General features: G+C 39.8%; 1 protein-coding gene and 1 non-coding gene across 5 annotated transcripts in view; both read right to left on the reverse strand.

Annotated features, from left to right (window-relative positions):
* The window catches only part of CD55 (CD55 molecule (Cromer blood group)), a 21,175-nt gene extending 1,905 nt beyond the window's left edge, over positions 1–19,270 (reverse strand). The window contains exons 1-8 of one of the 4 annotated variants that reach the window (XM_029935376.1): positions 19,055–19,270; positions 18,124–18,315; positions 16,480–16,671; positions 16,009–16,108; positions 14,864–14,949; positions 7,682–9,055; positions 4,361–4,381; positions 2,739–3,403 (exon numbers count right to left, since the gene is read on the reverse strand). In XM_029935376.1, the coding sequence (XP_029791236.1) occupies positions 3,387–3,403; positions 4,361–4,381; positions 7,682–9,055; positions 14,864–14,949; positions 16,009–16,108; positions 16,480–16,671; positions 18,124–18,315; positions 19,055–19,196 (2,124 nt within the window). In that variant the 5' untranslated portion in view covers positions 19,197–19,270 and the 3' untranslated portion in view covers positions 2,739–3,386. The other 3 variants (XM_029935378.1, XM_029935375.1, XM_029935374.1) reach the window with 3 other exon arrangements.
* LOC115288815 lies at positions 11,979–12,081 on the reverse strand. The gene has a single exon (XR_003907206.1). It is a non-coding gene; the product is annotated as a U6 spliceosomal RNA (small nuclear RNA).
* Positions 19,271–19,476: the final 206 nt, after the last annotated feature.

A 19,476-nucleotide genomic window follows, 5' to 3' on the forward strand; every position in this document is an offset into this window, starting at 1 on the left:
CTCCCAAGTTATAAACAAAGAAAACGTTAAGGTATAAAGGCAATAGTTATCTCACAATTCACTTGGTATCAACGGAAAACCAACCCAAAGGTGAATCCGTACTAAGACTTACGTCTTGGAATAAAAGAGGCAATGAAATTATGATTATGATAATAATGTTCCTAATCATTAATTGAAGAGGTTTTAGGTAGGAAAATTATATAATTTTACAAAATGGGTTTCTGCCAAGTAAAAGGAATGTTTTAGCAACGTTCCTCATTGTATTGAATGATACTTATCTGCAGTTTAAGATGCTGCAAAGCAGTTTGCTACCTTGTATCTCATTACTCCAATAACTAGTACAGTACTTGGCAAAGAGTAGGAAGTGTTTCGTAAATATTCATTAAATTACACTGACTTATTGATCTTTTTACATATGAGAAAACTGATACCCAAAGTTTACATATAAGAAAACTTACCCAAAAAACGATAAGGAGAACCGTTCATTCCGAGAGAAAAATGTATTTCTAACCCCAGGCTCAGGTCATGATTTGAACTGTTCATAGTATTCTCAATAAAAATACTGAGATACTCAAGCACACTTTACAGTAGGTGGAATACCACCTCCACCCCTGAAGAAGCCAAGTCAGATTCCACACACAAACACATAAGACCTGATGTTAATTTAGTGATGCTTTTTCTGAGAAAACGTGAATCTGTCTCCTTGCTTCAAAAGATCTCACTTAAATTGTCAATAGAGTGGAAATGTAGTCCAGATGCTATGAAAACCCTAAAATGTTGTGACTGGGTTGTTCTTCCTTCTCATCCTATTTAACAAAACAGAATAAAGGAACTGAAGTCTGTGGACAAGTGAAGTCACAACAAAAAGAGATTTTTTTTATAGAAGGAAAAAGAAGGTGCTTGATTAAACCTTAACTGAAAAGATTCAGAAATCAGACTCAATACGGCTTCCTCAGCAACATCCACAGGACCCTGTTAGGGCTTTGTTACTGCCAACAGCTTTTCTGTGCCTCTGGATTTTTTAAGTGGGAGAAACTCACACATTTCTCTTTCCAGCCGAAGCAGGTCAATGAAAAATTATAGGATAATGTTATGTGACTTCTCAACTTTGAATAACTTGTAGATAATTGAAGTAGTTTAATAATAGGATTTAAGTTCGTCCTACATAGAGACAGATACATACCAAATCCCTTGTATCATAGCACCTGATGCATTTCAAATTACTACTGATGATTCAAGGGTCTTGAAAGTCCACTTCCACCTGCGCTAGTCAGTAACGGATGCTGTATGCAGGTGGATGTATAAAGCATAAATGAATAGGCATGTGATATTAAAGGATACAGGAAAAGCATTTTAGATATTTCACTGAGTATTCTCTAATTTTTTCTTAAATATTCCTTCAACAGCCCTGTTAATCCCTAGGAGAGATTTAGGAATCTCACAATATAGGATTTCAGCAACAATGGGGGAGGGGAGTAAGTAAAGATCAAGACTATGTTAAGTGTCAAATTTGAGTTGTGCAGATTTTTGTACAGGGCAAGGATCTTTCCATCTTTTTGAGTATGTAGTGCTGGAGAAACAGGTCATCTGTCTCTATTTAGGCACCTAAGAGCTGTGTGACCTGGACAAGTTACAAATCTTACAAAAACAATTCTTTCAGCTGAAAACTGGGACATAGAGACATTGTAAGATGTTTTCAGAAGTAAATAAAATAATTCATATAAGAATCTCACAACAGTACTTGCCACATACCAAACATAAATATGACTTTAATAAAGGACAATTCTATTCTTTGGTGAGGCCAGAGGGAATTGCTAAAACGGTCAGAACGCCATTTTAAGAAAACAACAGTGACTGCTTTCTAGGACTTCCTTAAGCTAATATTTGTTCAATGTTGAACACTGTGCTGGAAGTTTTTATATCTATTATCTTATTAAGCCTCAAAGACTTTAAGTAAGGATGATAAAAAGAGAAAACTGGGAATCAAATTAAGTTCAGTCACTTGGGTTGAATAATTACTAAATTAAGCAAAACAAAACAGGATTCAAACTAAGGTCTGCCTGACTCCAAAGCAGAAGTTTGTCTTCTATACAATGCTGGCAAAAGAAACAAAACCAGAAACAAGGGCAAAAATGAAGTACAATTATGAAGAGCATGTATTCTCAGTGGGGTGAAGTATCATCCCAAGAGGGTGAAAAAAAATCTCACTTTCTTATGTATAAAGTAAAGCTATAAATACAGTATATAAATAGATTTGCATTATATTCGTGGCAGTAAAATGTCATAGGGAGATGATTAGGTGGAAAAATGTCTAAAAGGTTCCTTGAGTGAGAGAGGGTAATAATGAAAAAAAAAAAGAGATTTCTGAAGAACACTGAAACAAAGTCAGCAGAAGAACAGTTTTAAACTTCACAATAAGGTCTTCACTTACGGGGCAAATAAGGAAGTTCTGAGCATTAGTCAGACTCTCTTCCTTAGCGGAATTAAATAGGAAAGCATTCGAATACTTCCCAAGTTCTAGTATCATCTGTATCATTCACAAACATTGCAGTGTAATCAATAAAAGCAATTGACTTGTGGGGCGCCTGGGTGGCTCAGCTGGTTGAGCTTCCGACTTTGGCTCAGGTCATGATTTGGTGGTTTGTGAGTTTGAGCCCCCCATTGGGCTCTGTGCTGGTAGCTCAGAGCCTGGAGCCTGCTACGGATTCTGTGTCTCCGTCTCTCTCTGCTCCTCCCTTGCTTGCACTCTGTCTCTCTTTCAAAAGTAAACATTAAAAAAATTAAAAATTAAAAAAAAATTTAAAAAGCAATTTACTTGTAAGTAGAGTTTATCTTTAAGGCACCACTTAAAACTGGCAGGAATAAAAGGCACAGCAGTAGGAAGTGACTCAGTGGTATTGTAATGGCATCGTATGGAGACAGATGGTGGCTGCTAGTGTGGTGAGCAGCGTAATGGACACACTCAGGGGCGCACACACACTGTGTTGTCCACCTGGAACTAATGGAATATGCGTGTCAACTACACTCAAATAAAAACAATGAACAAATATAAATAATAGAATGAGAAAAGTGAACTGATTCACAGACTCTGCTGAAGAAATAAAGATAATGTTTAGGTTTATATTTTACAAAAATAGGATCCCAGAGAAACCTACCGCTGCAAGTCTTATTTAAGAGAAGAGCTCCTCTTTATTTTTGAGCACAAGTTGCAATTACAACTACCCCTGAGAGAAAGCTTCTGGAAAATCACACAGTCCAGAGTTCAAGAATTTCAGAGAAAATAAGCACCTCAGATCTCCATCCGATGCTACTGAGCAGCTGAGAACAAGCCCATCCATTAGACTCATCGTTCTTCAGGTTAAATCATGAGATCATGAGATTTTCATTTAGAATACATTTATTTCTATTTAAAATATCAAACAGACAAAGTGAATTCCAACTGTCCAAATCTCTCAAGATAAATGCTTTAGCTAAGGAGTGGTTCATTCAAAATATAAAAAGAACTATAAAAAATAATAATTTAAGAAATACTTGCTTTCAGCTTCAGCCCCTTGTCTCACTCATACATTTATAGATAGGAGACTTTGGCTTATAAGGACATAGTTTTAAAATATTCGCTTTCTTTGTAAGAGTGTATTTTCTATTGGGTATTACTTACAATATGCCAATTTAGCTGTATTGTTTTTGAACAAACATTTCATTTACTATCTTCTTTAGGAGGTATTAATATTCTTGTTAAAAGGTATAGAATCAAATAATACATTTATGAACAACAAAAATGGAATGAAACAAAGGCTAGAAGAAATTGCAACACAGGTAGGTCCTTAGGTCTGCAGCAACAGAGTATTTTTTAAAGCTATCTTTGCTTTACATTGCTGACAGGGAAGGGAAAAGGAGGAGATGTAACCAAAGGCAGCAGTCTGGTTCCTCTGGAATACAACAGAAGTCTAGAAACAGTTGAGGAGTAGTTTATGATTACCCTTGTAAAATACCAGAGGCTTAAAAACAGTATGGGTACCTGCCTCTTCCTTGTTGTTCTTTGGCCCCTAGACTAACTATGCATTGAGACAGTAGGCATTCAATAATACCTGATTGACCGGCCACATCACTTGAAGTTGCCCTAAAACTACCTTGGAACAAGAACATGGTTGGGAATACTTAGGAACGTACCGAGTACCTAACGGTGTCCACCAAACATGTCGATAAAATGCTTTTACCTTTTTTCTCTTTGATACCCTTAAACACCGCATTTTAATAGTATTCCTAAGACACTTAAAAGACAAGATTCTCTTCCAGGAATGTGGATTGTACATCCCACAGTGATGACAATTTCTTTTAACCGCTGAAGAACCAAACTTACCAATTGCAATGCTGGTAGCATCTGAAGAAGAAGAAGAAGAAGAAGAAAACAGAGTTACACAAAAAAATTAAAGTTACTGATTTCCTAGCAGTCTTATATATCAACAAAATGCACTTCACAGTGAAAAGTAACTCAGATTTTCATAACTAAAAGAAATAATTATAAAAATATGAAAGCTATATTAACTTAATCAAGCAATATATACACCAGTGCATATCTACTCAGCAGTCAATGCTGTAAATATGAAATATAACTAATAATACTGCAACAAACACCATATAATTTGGTTATAGGACTTGATGGCAAGAAACGAGTTTGAAAGCTTACAGAGTAGACTGTGATGCAACACTATGACCGAGAACCTACCAGAAACTGGAGTCTCTTCCAGCAGGCTCTGTCAAAACTCAAATTATCATAGCACCTTCATTTTTATACCTTTCAGTGACTGTGAATGAGGCAAATGAAGGCAATGAAGTAAACTTTTTACTTTAAAATAAATGTATTTATCATAATATGCTGCTCTTTTACGTCGTGAACAAATTTACCCACAGGACCACTGAGAACAGGCAATGCTATACAGCAGGAAAAGCACAGGACTGGAAGCTGGCAAACAGGTGTATACCACCCAATTTTCTCCCTATTAAAGAGGAATAATCTGAATCCTACAAATTAATCTCTGAGCCTCAAATGCACCATCTATGAAATGAAGCTAAAAAGACTTATTTGGAAGCTTGTTCCAAGGACTAGAGGCTTGAAATGAAAAGTGCATGGGACATGCTGATATACTATGCAGCCAGTAAGTAACAGTGACTGCTTTCTTTTTCAATAAGAGCAAAAAATGGTATATGATATATAAAGAATGAACTAATTATATAAAAGAGAGAAATCTGACCCTAAATAGTGGTTGTATTTTTATCACTATATTTGACTTAGGTTTAGTCTATTTTTTCAGGTTTAGTTTAAGTCTGGTAATTTACCTTATATTTTTTTTGGCAGAAAGAATTATCTCAACAAAGTTAGTTCTATAACAAATTTATGTAAAGGGAAGCTTATGGGGCACCTGGGTGGCTCAGTTGGTTAAGCATCTGACTCTTGGTTTTGGCTCAGGTCATTATCTCACGATTTGTGGGATTGAGCCCTGCTTCGGGCTCTGTGCTATGCAGAGCCTGCGTGGGATTCTCTCTCTCGTTCTCTCTATCCCTGCCCTGCTCATGCTCTCTCTTTGTCTCAAAATGAATAAATAAACTTAAAAAAAATTTAAGGTGCACCTGGGTGGCTCAGTCGGTTAAGTGCCTGACTTCAGCCCAGGTAATGACCCCTCAGTTTGAGAGTTTGAGCCCCGTGTCAAGCACTGTGTTGACAGCTCAGAGCCTGGAGCCTGCTTCAGATTCTGTGTCTCCCTCTCTCTCTGCTTCTCCCCTGTTCATGCTCTGTTTTTTTTTCTCAAAAATACATAAACATTTAAAAAGAGTTTTTTAATTAAAAATAAAGTGAAACTTATTTCTCTTTTCCTTGCTCTTTGAAAAATTGGATATATTCAACCTAAACCATTTATGCCCAGAGAGGTCACAAAAGTTGAAGAAGTCACGTAACCTCCTACAAGTGTTAAAAGTAATGAACTAAATATAAAGGGGTCAACATAAGCTATAAAACTGATATTGAATACAAACAGTTAGGTTAGATAATGAAAGATATGTCATACTCCTTATGTAAATTATAAAAACATGCAAAACAATATCATGTGCCACTAATGGAAATACACATGCAACATAAGAATTAAAACATAGATAGGATGCTTACACACCAACCTCAGGGCAATAATTGCCTTGAGGGAGAGGAACAGGTGTGGTGATATAGAACAGTGTCTATAACGTTTAAATTCTTAAAAATACCCAGCTAATGGCAAAAAAAAAGGCTTCAAGACAACAACTGTGAAATGTATGAAATTGTTATAAAAATATGATCAAAATGTGTAAAACTATCTTTAAAAAATACAACTATTTGGTGCCATTGAGGAATGACCAAAAGCAGGCAAGAATAGTTGAAGATTCTGTGGACTTGCATGCATTTGGCTTTCTACCTAACGGAATCCAGAAATATACAAAGGAAATTTCAACAGTGGTATCTGTAATGTTTTAAGCTCCTAAAAACTGTCTGGGTGATGGGAAAATAGACTTCAGCATAGAGGTTATAAAATCTGGACAAAATATGGAAAAACAGTAATAACAGTGATTTGAAAGCACTGGAGGGCACATAAAGACAGGCAGAAACTGGTCAAAGCCAAACGAGAGAGAACTGTCTGGATCGAGGTTTGTGTATTTGCGGTGAGGGAAATCCCTGGGCCACGTGGCCTTTAGGGCGCAGAATGCCAGGGCCCTACTAGCTGGATAAGTCGGTGGATGGAGTTCAGGATAGAGAGAACATCTGGAAAGCGAGGGGACAAATATGAGGGGCTTCTTAGAGTTTATTTCTTGACATTTGTGGTAGTTACTCAAAGATTTGCTTTAGAAAAGTTACTGAGCCAATACATGGATATTTTATGTAGTTTGTGTGTGTGTGTGTGTGTGTGTGTGTGTGTGTGTGTGTGTGTTGACTTCAATCATAAAGTTAAAACAATTAAAAAAAAAACCTCCTGGCTCACAGCCCTATTCAGATTTTTGAAGGAACTGAAAAAAAAATAGGTATCTCTCATAGGGAACAAGAACGTCCATAAAAATTTTGGCTACACGTTAGACAAGTTATGAGACGAAAGGACATCCTGGTGGCCTGAAGCAGCATGAACTAGTAAGAAGGGTTTCATTGGTTCACTCAACAGATATCTCTGAAGTCTACAGCGAATTTTACTCCACTTTTATAAAAATAAGGCTTTAAATTTTGTTAATATAAACTATTTCCAAGAATTCTGTGTCTTCACTTACTTAGAAGACACTGTTGAGATGCTTTATCAACTTAGCAACTCTAGAGAATCTGGAGACACCCTTTAGCATGCTTAAGAAATGGATCTCTATCAATAAACCAGACCCAGAAATCACCCTTGAGGATGGTACATTTTGGTTCTCCGAAGGGTCTTGAAGAAGTCAGTGACTGCCTAAAGCTAACATAGAGAACAGAATTTCTTCACCAACCTTCAATGCTAAAGCATTGTTTTTATGGAGCCCCAATCCTTTTCTATGTTATTGTAAAATGTTTCTTTTTCTACAATTTGCCCTAGGATACTCCATATCTGCCTCTGAATAAAGTCAGGAGCGTTAGCATGAAAAACTCTTTCTACCATAGCACAAGAGATCCACACTCAGTAAAACCTGAACGGTGTCAACTAACCTGAAGCAGTTCCTCTTTCTTTTTGTGGGCTTGTTGCGTGAAAGGGTGTAGTTGTCCTGGGAGCAACAGCTGTACTCTGTGTTGCTGTAACATGAGCAGAGGTCAATCTTTTTGTTGCATGGAAACCCTTAGTCCCTGGGGCATGTGCAGCAGTAAACTTTTGTATTGTTGGAACATTCTGTGAGGTTTTTGCTTTGGTGGATCTACGGGTTGCTGGTATGGCCTGTGTAGCGGATGCATTTGCCATGATGGGGTTCTGGGCTGTTGGTGGGGTCTCTGTAGATAGAGCATTTGATATGGGTGATTTTTTGGCTGTGGCTGAATCATTTGCTGTGGTGAGTTTCTGAGGAGATGGTTGGGACTTTGTAGTTGAAGAGTTTATTTTGGTGGGGTTCTGAGGAGTTGGTAGGACTTCTGTAACTGGAACATTTACAGTGGTAGGTTTCTGAGGGGTTGCTGGGGCCTTTGTAGCTGAAACATTGAGTGTGTTGGGTTTTTGAGAAGTTGGCAGGGTTTCTGTAGCTGAAGATTTTGATGGGAACTTTGTAGCTAAAATATTTGTGTTGGGTTTCTGAGGAGTTGGTAGGGCTTCTGTAGCTGAAGAACTTATTGTGTTCAGTTTCTGAGGAGCTGGCGGGGCCTTTGTAGCTGAGACATTGACTGTGTTGGGTTTTTGAGAAGTTGGTAGGGTTTCTGCAGCTGAAGAATTTATTGTGTCAGGATTCTGAGGAGTTGATGGGGCCTTTGTGGCTGAAATACTTATTGTGTTGGGTTTCTGAGCAGTTGGTAAGGCTTCTGTAGCTGAAGAACTTATTGTGTTCAGTTTCTGAGGAGCTGGGGGGGCCTTTGTAGCTGAGACATTGACTGTGTTGGGTTTTTGAGAAGTTGGTAGGGTTTCTGCAGCTGAAGAATTTACTGTGTCAGGATTCTGAGGAGTTGATGGGGCCTTTGTAGCTGAAATATTTATTGTGTTGGGTTTCTGAGCAGTTGGTAAGACTTCTGTAGCTGAAGAACTTATTGTGTTGGGTTTCTGAGGAACTGAGGGGGCCTTTGTAGCTGAGACATTGACTGTGTTGGGTTTCTGAGGAGTTGGTAGGGCTTCTGTAGCTGAAGAATTTACTGTGTCAGGTTTCTGAGGAGTTGATGGGGCCTTTGTAGCTGAAACATTTATTGTGTTGGATTTCTGAAGAGTTGAAAGGACTTCTGTAGCTGGAGCATTTATGGTGGTGGGCTTCTGAGGAGTTGATGTGGCTTCAGTACCTGGAAATTTCACTATGGTGAGTCTATGAGGAGCTGATGGGACTTTTGTACCTGGAACATTCACCATTGGGGATTTCTGAACTCCTGGTTTGTCCTTAGTAGTCTGAGAATTTTCTGCGGAAGAAAATTATTTTTAAAAATTAGCTAAATAATGCTAATTATGAAGTTATGATTGAGAAAACAACTTCTTTCTCTGTGACATCTCTCTATCTCTCTCACAAATACCTAAATTTGACTTTTAGGAAACCAAGTCTTATTCCAAACTTCCAAAGACCTGAAAGGCCACATTGTTTTTGCTCTGATATAAATTATACCAATTTATATACACACCAAAGTAGTACTGAGGTTCATAAACTGTTTTCTGTGTAAAGAAAGGAAGCCAAAGTCAAAGTTGGTAATAATCTCTGTCTGTGACACATCCTAAATTAAGATGTTTTCTCTCATGAAATGTCTTCCTTTGCTTATGACAAGACCAAAGAACACCACCAGACAGACAGAGATAATCACAACACAGTTCCTTTTTCCAATGCTTTCTGACATGTTAATGACCTTGGGAACTTACTTTGTTTTACCTCTTTTTTAAAGTAATAAAGTCAATCTGAATAAAATAACTTTTTCATCTTGTGCTGGCTACCAATTTTACATATATTAAATTTAGTTCCTCCTTAGATTTGAGGTCAGGTAACCAATATCTAAAGTGCAACTTCCATTAAGATCCCATTATGAGAATCAAAAATCTAAAAACTTGGTACAGGGAGCCTGGGTGGCTCAGTTGGTTAAGCGTCCGACTTCGGCTCAGGTCATGATCTCACTGTCGGTAGGTTTGAGCCCCACATCAGGCTCTGTGCTGACAACTCAGAGCCAGGAGCCTGCTTCAAATTCAATGTCTCCCTCTCTCTCTCTTCTTTTCTCTGCTCATGCTCTGTCTTACTCCCTCTCAAAAATAAGTAAACATTAAAAATAATTTTAGAAAAATAAATAAAAGATTTGCCTGTTTCTCTCTTTCCTGTCACTGTCTTTTACGTGAGTTGCCATGGATCCCCAGCTCAAATGTACCTCGGAACGGCTTGCCTTCACTGTACACCCCCAGGAATTCTAGCTCATGCAGTCCTGCTTGTTCCCACAGCTTGTATCTTATGCCTTTAAAAATATGACTTTAAAAGGGGCGCCTGGGTAGCTCAATCAGTTAAGTGGCCAACCTTGAATTTCATCTCAGGTTATGATCTCATGGTTCATGAGTTCGAGCCCCGGGTCAGGCTCTACGCTTGCAGTGTGGAACTTGCTTGGAATTCTCTCTCCTCCTCTCTCATTCTGCCCCTCACCTGCTCTCTTACTCTCTCTCTCTCAAATAAATAAATACATAATTTTTAAAAATATGACTTAAGAAATCGATCAAAATTTTGCATTGTAATGGAAACACTGGCCTACCATGGCCTACTTGGCCACTACCTTAGAGCTGTAAGCGCTTAATAACTGATTATTTAGTAAAACAGGGAAAAATAAACAGAAAGTGTATCAAATAGCCAGATTAAGAAAAAAACACATATCAAACCTCACCCATAATTAAATTTATTCAAACACTAAAATGAAATGTTCACCAATTATATTGTCACATCCCCACATCACAGTAACCATTATCATTAACTGTGTGGAGAACCGGCACCGGGATGCAATATTGGTGGGAGAGGAATCACTACGGTTTCTTAGGAAACAGAGTTGGTGACATCTATCAAAAGTTTAAATGCATATACCATTGCTCCAGTAATTACACTGCAAGGAATTTATTGAATAGAATGTACTTGCACACACTTGCAATTCCAGATATACAGTACTCATTGCAAGGAGAAAGGACAAGTTAATCTGCCTGACAATGGGCTCAGGTGTGTGATAACTACACATATCACTATCAGTGCAGTTCATATGTTTTCAGAGCACCTAATGCATACCAGGCATTGTTCTAGAAACAGGATTGCAAAACTAAATAACATATGAAGTCCTAGGTCTTAAAACAGAGTGACAAAAAAGATTTTAGTTTAATTTTTAATTAAACACAAAAGCCTTTAATTTTAACACAAGATAGTGAGACTTATTGCAGAAGTGTGTCCGTGGTGTGGAAAGAGAGAAGGACAGTTAACCAGCTGGAAGGTCAGGGGAAACTTCTAGAAGGACTGTCAGAGCAAACTCTTAATAAGAAAGAAAAAGAAAGAAAGAAAGAGAGAGAGAGAGAAAGAAGAAAGAAAGAAAGAAAAGAAAGGAAGGAAGGAAGGAAGGAAGGAAAGAGAAAGAAAAGCCCAGCAAATAAAGGGGCTAAAGAACATTCCAAGCAGAGGCCATCACAGAAGGAAAGCTGTAGGGCAGTGAGTGTGGGTAAAGCAAGAAGTATGCGTGCAAGACCGAAGCATGAAGTAGGTAGACCATGACTAGCATTGTGTGCTTTCCTAAAAAGGCTAGACTTTGTAAGTGATGAGAAGACATAAATCAGCTTTAAGAAGGAAGAGATGAGACACACTTGTGTTTCAGAGGCATCACTCTGGGTCGAGTCTGGATGAAATATTACAAGAATAGAGGACGGGGCCATTGCGGTCGGTGTCTTTTGGAGCTCAGGCAAGTGGGACTTCTGCCCTAGCTCGCACACTTTATTTTTTTTTTTAAGTTTTATTTATTTTGAGATAGGTGGGGTGGGAAGGGGCAGAGAGAGAAGGACAGAGAGAGAATCCCAGGCAGGCCCTGCACAGTCAGCACAGATGTGGGGTTCAAACTCATGAACCGTGAGATCATGACCTGAGCCGAAGTCGGAAGCTGTACCAAGTGAGCCACCCAGATGCCCCTAACTCCTTGACAACGCCATGCTGTGGCCCTTCTCTGACTGTGCCTCTCCCTAGCAGGACCAAGAAGATATGCTCACTAACAGCTCCGTCTCCACTCCCATTGTAAACCATGGTCTAGCAACTGGCCCAGAATTCCCTGTGCTGGTACTCCCTGCAGGGCCTGAAAGGGTCCCCTCTACGAGTCTGTCTCCTTTGTCTTCTTCTCCTTCTGCAATATGGAACACTTCACAAATTTGTATGTCTTCCTTAAGCAAGGACCACGCTAACCTTGTCTGTGTCATCCGACTTTTAGCATACGTGCTGTGGGAGCAGCCACGTGGTCCAGATCATGGAGGATGGTCTGTACTGCTGATGTGTACATTTGTACCCCAAAGTTCAGTGGAGTGGGGGAAAAGATCACAGGGTGCATGACTTGGGTGTGTCACAGACTTCTCACAGAGACAGAAGGGTATACCTATTTGAGAAAGGTTGGGTCTTGGGTCACGAACCTCCATTTAGATTTGCTCTGGGCGCTTGACAATGTTAGGAGTGGCCCTTACTGCAAGAGTCCAGATGAAGGATGATCAACTATATGTAAGTCATACAGATGGAGGGTAAAACCCAGGTGTGGAAGTCTATTAAGGAGATAAAGCAAAATGATTCAGTGATTAGAAGTGGGAGGTGAGGACCATGGGATGGGTCTGGGATAGCAGATGTTATATCCTAGGGATTTATCCCAGGCTCGCCGGGGATAGCAGTTCACTAAAGGTACTTCTGAAAAAGACAACACTGGGAGAAAGATAGGAAAACAGATCCTTCTGACACTGAGGCTTCATTCAGAAAGGACCAAGCACCACCCACGTTTGACGTATAACCAAGGACAGATCTTGAATATATCCCTTTTCTTTCCTTCCTCAATCTGCACACAGACATTAAAGCACTCTTGCGTGTCTAGAGGCCACAGCTCTGTACTTGAGGTGAGACAGCTCACTGTTTAAGAATGTGTACTCCCCACTTCATCCTGTGGCATTATCAACACAGAAAAATTAAGTCATATGGAAAATCAACACCGGAGCCTAAAAGAACTGGGATAGTTGAAGACACAGGTTGTTTAGGAAAAAGGGCTCCTTTTTTGCAGGACACAGGTGTCAATGGTTGCTGAGTTGAGAAATGGATAAAAGAATCAAAGGGGAAAGTAGGAACCTCAGTCGAAGAGGAAAATGGAGTTCAAGTTACCAGCCAGAGAACGGGACTGTGGCCCAGCCACGGCTAAGCATGAAGGGAAAGTGTGTTTGCAGTATAGACGTTCTGTTGTGCTGGATTATGTGCTTGGTGTCCACACGTCTGTGAAGTCCCTGACGGCAGCTGCTTGGGAAGACAGTGGCCTCAGACTGGGAGACTGCTCGTCCAGACTCCTGGACGAGTTGTCTGTATCAGGAAAAAAATACAGTCCAGTTCCTCTTTGCTGTCCATACTTACGTTAGTATCATTTACAACATCCCTTGCTGGATGGTGGCAATAGGAAATATGGTGAGGGGTCGTAATGCTAAATGTCAAAGTGATAACAATGAGAAAAAGTCAGAGCAGACTCAGGAGGGCAGAGTGAGCGGAAGGCGGTGTGCCAGTAAGGGTGTGGCTGTGGCTGTGGCCAGCTTACTCCTATAAGCTCTTGGTTGGCAAGGCTTCACTTTGTCTTCATAACAACTGACCCCACACATTCCCTACCACAGTGTGCCAATCAATACATGCTTGACAAATTACAGTAATAGAGCTAAATAGACATAGTAATAGAGCTAAATCTACTCCAGTTTCCTGCTCCTAATAACACCAAAAACTTGAACTTAGCAATGATGTTAGCAAAGATGGGAGAAATAAAGCCTACCTCTTAAACGTTTCTTTAAAAATGTTTATTTACTTTTGAAAGAGAGAGAGAGAGACAGAAACAGAGAAAGGCAGAGAGAGAAAGAGAGGCAGAGAGAGAATCTCAAGCAAGTTCTTTGTTGTCAGCATGCAGCTCGATGTGGGGCTCGATTTCATGAACTGTGAGATCATGACCCGAGCCAAAGTCAAGAGTCGGACACTCAACCAACTGCATCCACCCAGGTACCCCTAAGTCTACATTTTTAAATGCTGCATTTTTTCTTAAGAAAAAAGAAATATGTTGCTTATATTTTACCCCTCTCAATTTTCAGGCGACTTATGTCTCTGGTGGACATAAATTTGACTTGATACACGTATTTATGACATTAGTTCTAGGCCCTATCTCCCCTTTAGAAGATAAGATTCTCAAGTGAAGAAATCATATTTCTTCTACATTATATAACCCTATTTCTCTAATGATGAAAAATAAATTACATTTCAAAACATTTATTGATAATTATTAGCTCAGCTCCTAATCCCAAAAGAGGCAGCAAGACAACACTGGTTTTAGAAAAATATGGATTTGCAGTCCAGAAGTCTGGGTTAAATGTCTTCTCTTGCAATGTATTTTGGGAAGTAGGGTCAGATCATATAGACTCTCTCATCAAAGTATTTTAATCCATAAAATCAAAAATTGTGGGGGAAGAAAAACTCTGTATCCATTTTGCTTGATGTTCAGAAGCAAAGGTAGAATAATGGACAACTTAGCATGATACATATCTCAGTTTGTTGGCTTGTGTGTGTGTGTGTTTTGGAATTTGTTGGGTTTTTAATCCTTTACCTCCATAACATAAAGTAAGAACCATTACTAATAAAGTAGCTAAGACATTCCTACACTGGAAAGTGAGGATACTATAAATACACACTGTGGATAATTCTTAATGGGAGGAAGTAATGTAGGGGAACCTGAGTGGCTCAGTCGGTTAAGTGTCCGACTCTTGGTGTCAGTTCAGGTCATGATCTCCCGGTTTTATGAGTTTCAGCTCCACATCAGGCTCTGCACTGACCACATGGGGTCAGTGGGGGGATACTCTCTCCCCATCTCTCTCTGCCTACCCCACCCCCACCACTTGCACAGTCTTTGTCTCTCTCAAAAATACATAAATAAACAAACAAACAAAAATAGGCGAGAAAGCAATTTACCATTAATTATTCAGCCTTACCACCAGAGCGCTGAGGTTTTTCTCAGCCTTACCTTTGCATTCTGGCAACGGATCACTCCACACGACACCCTGGTCTCCAAGGGCACAGAAACTAGAAGTCGCACCTACTAACCTATACCTAAAACAATGAAGAGAGAAAAACGTTAGGTCTTATCCACACGTGATTGATTTCCCTTAAATTCTCCAGAATATCATCTTAAAATATTTACTATACCAGTCGATGGAGACAATAGATGACTAAATTTCCTTAAAGGAAAAGAAAAAATTACTTCTAAAAAGGTGATATCCAAAGAATGAAAAGATAGAAGACATGAAAAACATTTTTTATTTGGGTAAGGTCCACGTGAGAAAACATGAAAGTGTTTTGAAACACTTTATAGTGATATAGATGCTTGGATATTTTATATTTCTGAGTAGGATCAATACAGGATTCATAGAACAAGAGAACATATTTTAAGGGCTAAAAGTACTCCCCAGATTTGACACTAATCATATTTATGATCCAAACATCTCTGTTTCATACAGGAGACAAGTGATGCCAGTATTTTTATTTTATAAAGAGCAGGAACATACGTACACAGAGAAAATATCATAATTCAATGTGCAGATATTTAATGAGAAAATGAACATAATGTGTCCAGCAGTGTCTAAGACACTGATGATAATCAATGAGTGAGTTCCTTTTCCATACATATGGGACTTAGAAAAGCCCTCCAGTCAGAACGGTATTTTCATACCAGGAATAAATGTCTTTGACACATAATATTTTCTAACAGGCCCTTTGCCTATAGAAGAAACTACGGGAAGTTTAGGTAAATTAAGGGTTGGTTTCACCTGAACAACTGAAGAATTTAATTTCTGCAAGCACCAACATGTTTGCCATGTTTAAGTGTTTTTCCTTTACTAAACACATTTAAAATCTTATAGTGAATCATATACGTACTGAAATCTAGCAATTGAGGGAATCTGATGTTACAAGAAATTGTCCTTTCTTGCCCCATTTTATTACATGTAACTGTGATGAGCTCATGATAAAAGATCTTTGAGCAGAAGACTTGTTTTATGAAGACTAGCTTGTAAATAGTGACCACAACTATAAAAACTTGCATCTTTAATGCTAATTTGTTTTCAGGTTTATTAAATACGGAGTCTAAATACATAGTATGCCAAAACTTACCCTGTGTTACATGAGAAGTAAATAGTTGCACCGTATAATATGTCAGTTGTTATACTGATATGACCATTTGGTATATTTCCAGGACTAGGACAGGATTTTCCTAGAAGAGAGGATAAATTTATTTTTTCATTAAATTATCAGGTACATCTATGCAAATTCATTGTCACCTCTTATCCTTAGACTCTTAATATCCTGCTTTCATTTGATAAGTTTCAAATAATGGAACATATTTAGAATATATGCTCATTACATCTGAGGTAGCCTTAAACTAATTAAATGTGAGATCTGTGACTTAATTAATATTCCTATCTCACAAGTATTTAGTTTCTCTAATTTAAAATAAAATTAATGGTTCTTTTTAAAAATTCTAAATAATGGCATGCACACATAGACTTCCAGCATGAAGGGAGGAAGAAATACTATTTCCCCAACTACCATATGATTGAGAATACTCTGTAAAATTATACTCACTTTTACAAAATTCATCTGGCTTGGACCACGTAAAATTGGGAAGGCAAGTTATGTTTTCTGAGAGACTATGGTCCCTATTGTAGCCTGGACGGCAATCATATCCCACAATGAAGCCCTCTGGGAAATAATTATGTTTGCTGAAAGATTTCTTGAGCGATGCAAAACGTAGCCTGGGTGGAACATCACAGCTACCTGCAAGTATGAACAAAATCAACAACATACGTAGCATCACTTTGTTTTATAAGCTATGTTTAATTATCCAGAATTATTTGATCCTTTACATCACCCTTTTTTCTATACTTCTTTGTACATATTGGTAACATATCAATATGACTGTAAGGCTTACAGCGTATCTAGCATATTCATGCATATATCTTAATTTCCTAGTTATTAGAGGCCTATAAAGTAAATTTGGTATGTAGATATCACTTTGCCCACAATTTAGAAAGTAGAACCCATTTAAGTTGCTGGCATCGTTCTGGCACTGATGCTTACTTGCCCTGTGGAGGATGGGGATGTGATGAGAACCAGTATTTCCAGACCCTTGGGCTAATGTCCTGGACAACAACAATAATAGTGACAATAATAGCTAATATTTACTGAACACTCCTAAATGGTTTATGCATATAAAGTCCTTTAATCCTAACAACCCAGGAGGCCAAGGGTCCGATGAGCCAATAGCGTATGTAAAAGTATTAACTGTAAATGTCTGAGCAATTGTGAATTTGGAGAAGCATGGGATGGTGGAAGGCACACTGATTTCTAGTCCAAAGACTCAAGTTTGGATGTTGGCTCTTGTGAATAAGAACTGCTGATCTCAGGAAGTTATTTAACTTCTGGGGGACTGTTTCGCAACTGTAAAATGGGGGTAAGAGTTCCTGCTTGACTCAAGAGGTTGTCTGGAGGAGTCAGTGGAGTATTATATGTAGAAGAGTTATAAACTCTAAAACTTGATACATGCTCAAGGTCTCAGGTTCTTCAACACACTGCCTTCTGAAATCATGGATACATAAAAACAAAAAGTTAAAGCTGATTTCATACCTGGTATCAAAAAATACTTGTGGCAGTTTCTGTATTTATGTACCTTCTATTACTGCAGGTTGTCCAAAGCTAGGCACCAAGTCTTTAGCTTTACTTGTATATGTCAAAGCTAATGCAGGACTATGCCTCTAATGATAGATTTGGAGGCAAATATAGAGAACTTTTTAAAACACTACCACAGAGTTGTGTTTGCTAAGTCCTACCTTACAAAATGAAATTTAAGAAAACAGACCTATGTGATGGGTCTCAAGAGGATTGCCAAACATATATAATTTACTTCCTAAATTGTACCTACTGTTTATTTTCTCTGTTCTTTCAGAAGGTACAGCATTTGGGGGAAACAACAACAACAACAACAAAACAAAACAAAAAAACAAACAAAAAAACAACAACGGAAAACGCAAACCTTTTAATGAAGAAGCAGGACCTATTCCGGGAAGTAATGTCGGGCAATTAGCTGCAGGGTAAAGTGCCGGGTATACCCTAGGGTTTAATAATGCTTGAAAACTATTAATTACCAGTCACTCTGAAGAGGAATAAAATTAAACCAACAAGATACATTCCATTCCCATAACTTATGTATATAAAAAATTAAGAACTTACGGTTACAAAATTCTGCCACCTCTGACCATTGATTGCTGCTGAGACAGACCGTGGAGTCTGGCCTGCCAGGAACTTTTATAAAGCCTTTATTACATTTGTATGTTACTGTGCTTCCTTGAGGAAAACTCTTAACATCACTATCCTTCAAAGTTGGGAGGGCATTAGGTACTTCTGGGGGCAAGCCACAATCACCTAGGGAGGAAAACAAAAAGCACTGAAGGAAATAATAGTTTTCAATTCACAATATTCCTTTTCCAAAAGGTGTAAGGGAAGCAGCAATGGCTTTTTGAAGCACTTGTATGTAACATTTCCATCCAGGGCTGAACTGATACACCAGGAACTTGCTAGGCTGCCTGTCTCGTCAATTAATTTAATGCTAAAATAAGGAATCAACCCCTTCCCTTCATTATTTTGCTTTTAAAGTGGTCTAGAACACGGATAGATACAGTTGCTAAGCGCACAGTAAAGACAGACGCCCCCGCGGAACGTTACTACTGTGGAAGACGTGCAAACCTGTGCACACAGCTGTTTGAGAGGTGAGAGTGGTAGACTCTGGCCTCCCGCCCTTAAAGAGGCTGAGCATTCACTCTTGGAGCCCTGCCCTTTGGGTCCCCGTCTTTGGCCGCTCCCAAAACTCAGCCTTTGGCAGCTCCCAAAACTCAGCCCGCGCTTCCTCAACCGTCTGCGCCTCACTCCTAAAGCCAGACGAGCTGGGGTCTGCCCCAGCAAGACCCCAAAACCGCAGGTTAGCAGCAGAGATCCTCTCCCTGTCCCCAAGGGGTCGTGCTCCTAGGAGCTCTGAGCCTCAAGGGGAGAGGATTACAGGAACAATTACCCAAGCCCACATTCCTCACCTCCCCCGGGTCCCCCGACTTCCCGGTCTTCGCCGAGACGGATCCAGGCCCCCTCTCCCCCCAGACCAAGGGCTCACCCCTGGGGGCTGCCACCTCCACTCCCGGTCCCCGCTCACCCTGCGCGGCAGGTGGACACAGCAGCAGCAGCAGCAGCAATGGCACGGTCAGCCCGCCAAGGAGGCGCAGCGCTCTGGGGACGCTCCGCCGCGCGGGCCCCATGGCGCGAGGGGACTGGGACCCCGAGTGAGTCGAAGCCACTCCAGCAAGGAGCGGTAAGTAGCAGCAGCGCCCTACGCTTCCGCACGGCGAGTTAAATTAGCTCCTGGGCGGGGCTGGGGCTCTGAATCACAAAGGGTGGGGCGGAGAGGCGGGTGGGGGACCTCGCTGCACCAGGTGCGGGGCAGGGCGAGGGCGGGGGCTCGCGCGTCACCCCGCCCCCGGGGACCCCAGGCTAGGAAAGACGGATAAGGGGCCCGGAGAGGGGCTCTCTGGCGGGGCG

The sequence above is a fragment of the Suricata suricatta genome, chromosome 3 (genome assembly GCF_006229205.1).
Source record: "Suricata suricatta isolate VVHF042 chromosome 3, meerkat_22Aug2017_6uvM2_HiC, whole genome shotgun sequence".
Classification (NCBI taxonomy): domain Eukaryota; kingdom Metazoa; phylum Chordata; class Mammalia; order Carnivora; family Herpestidae; genus Suricata; species Suricata suricatta.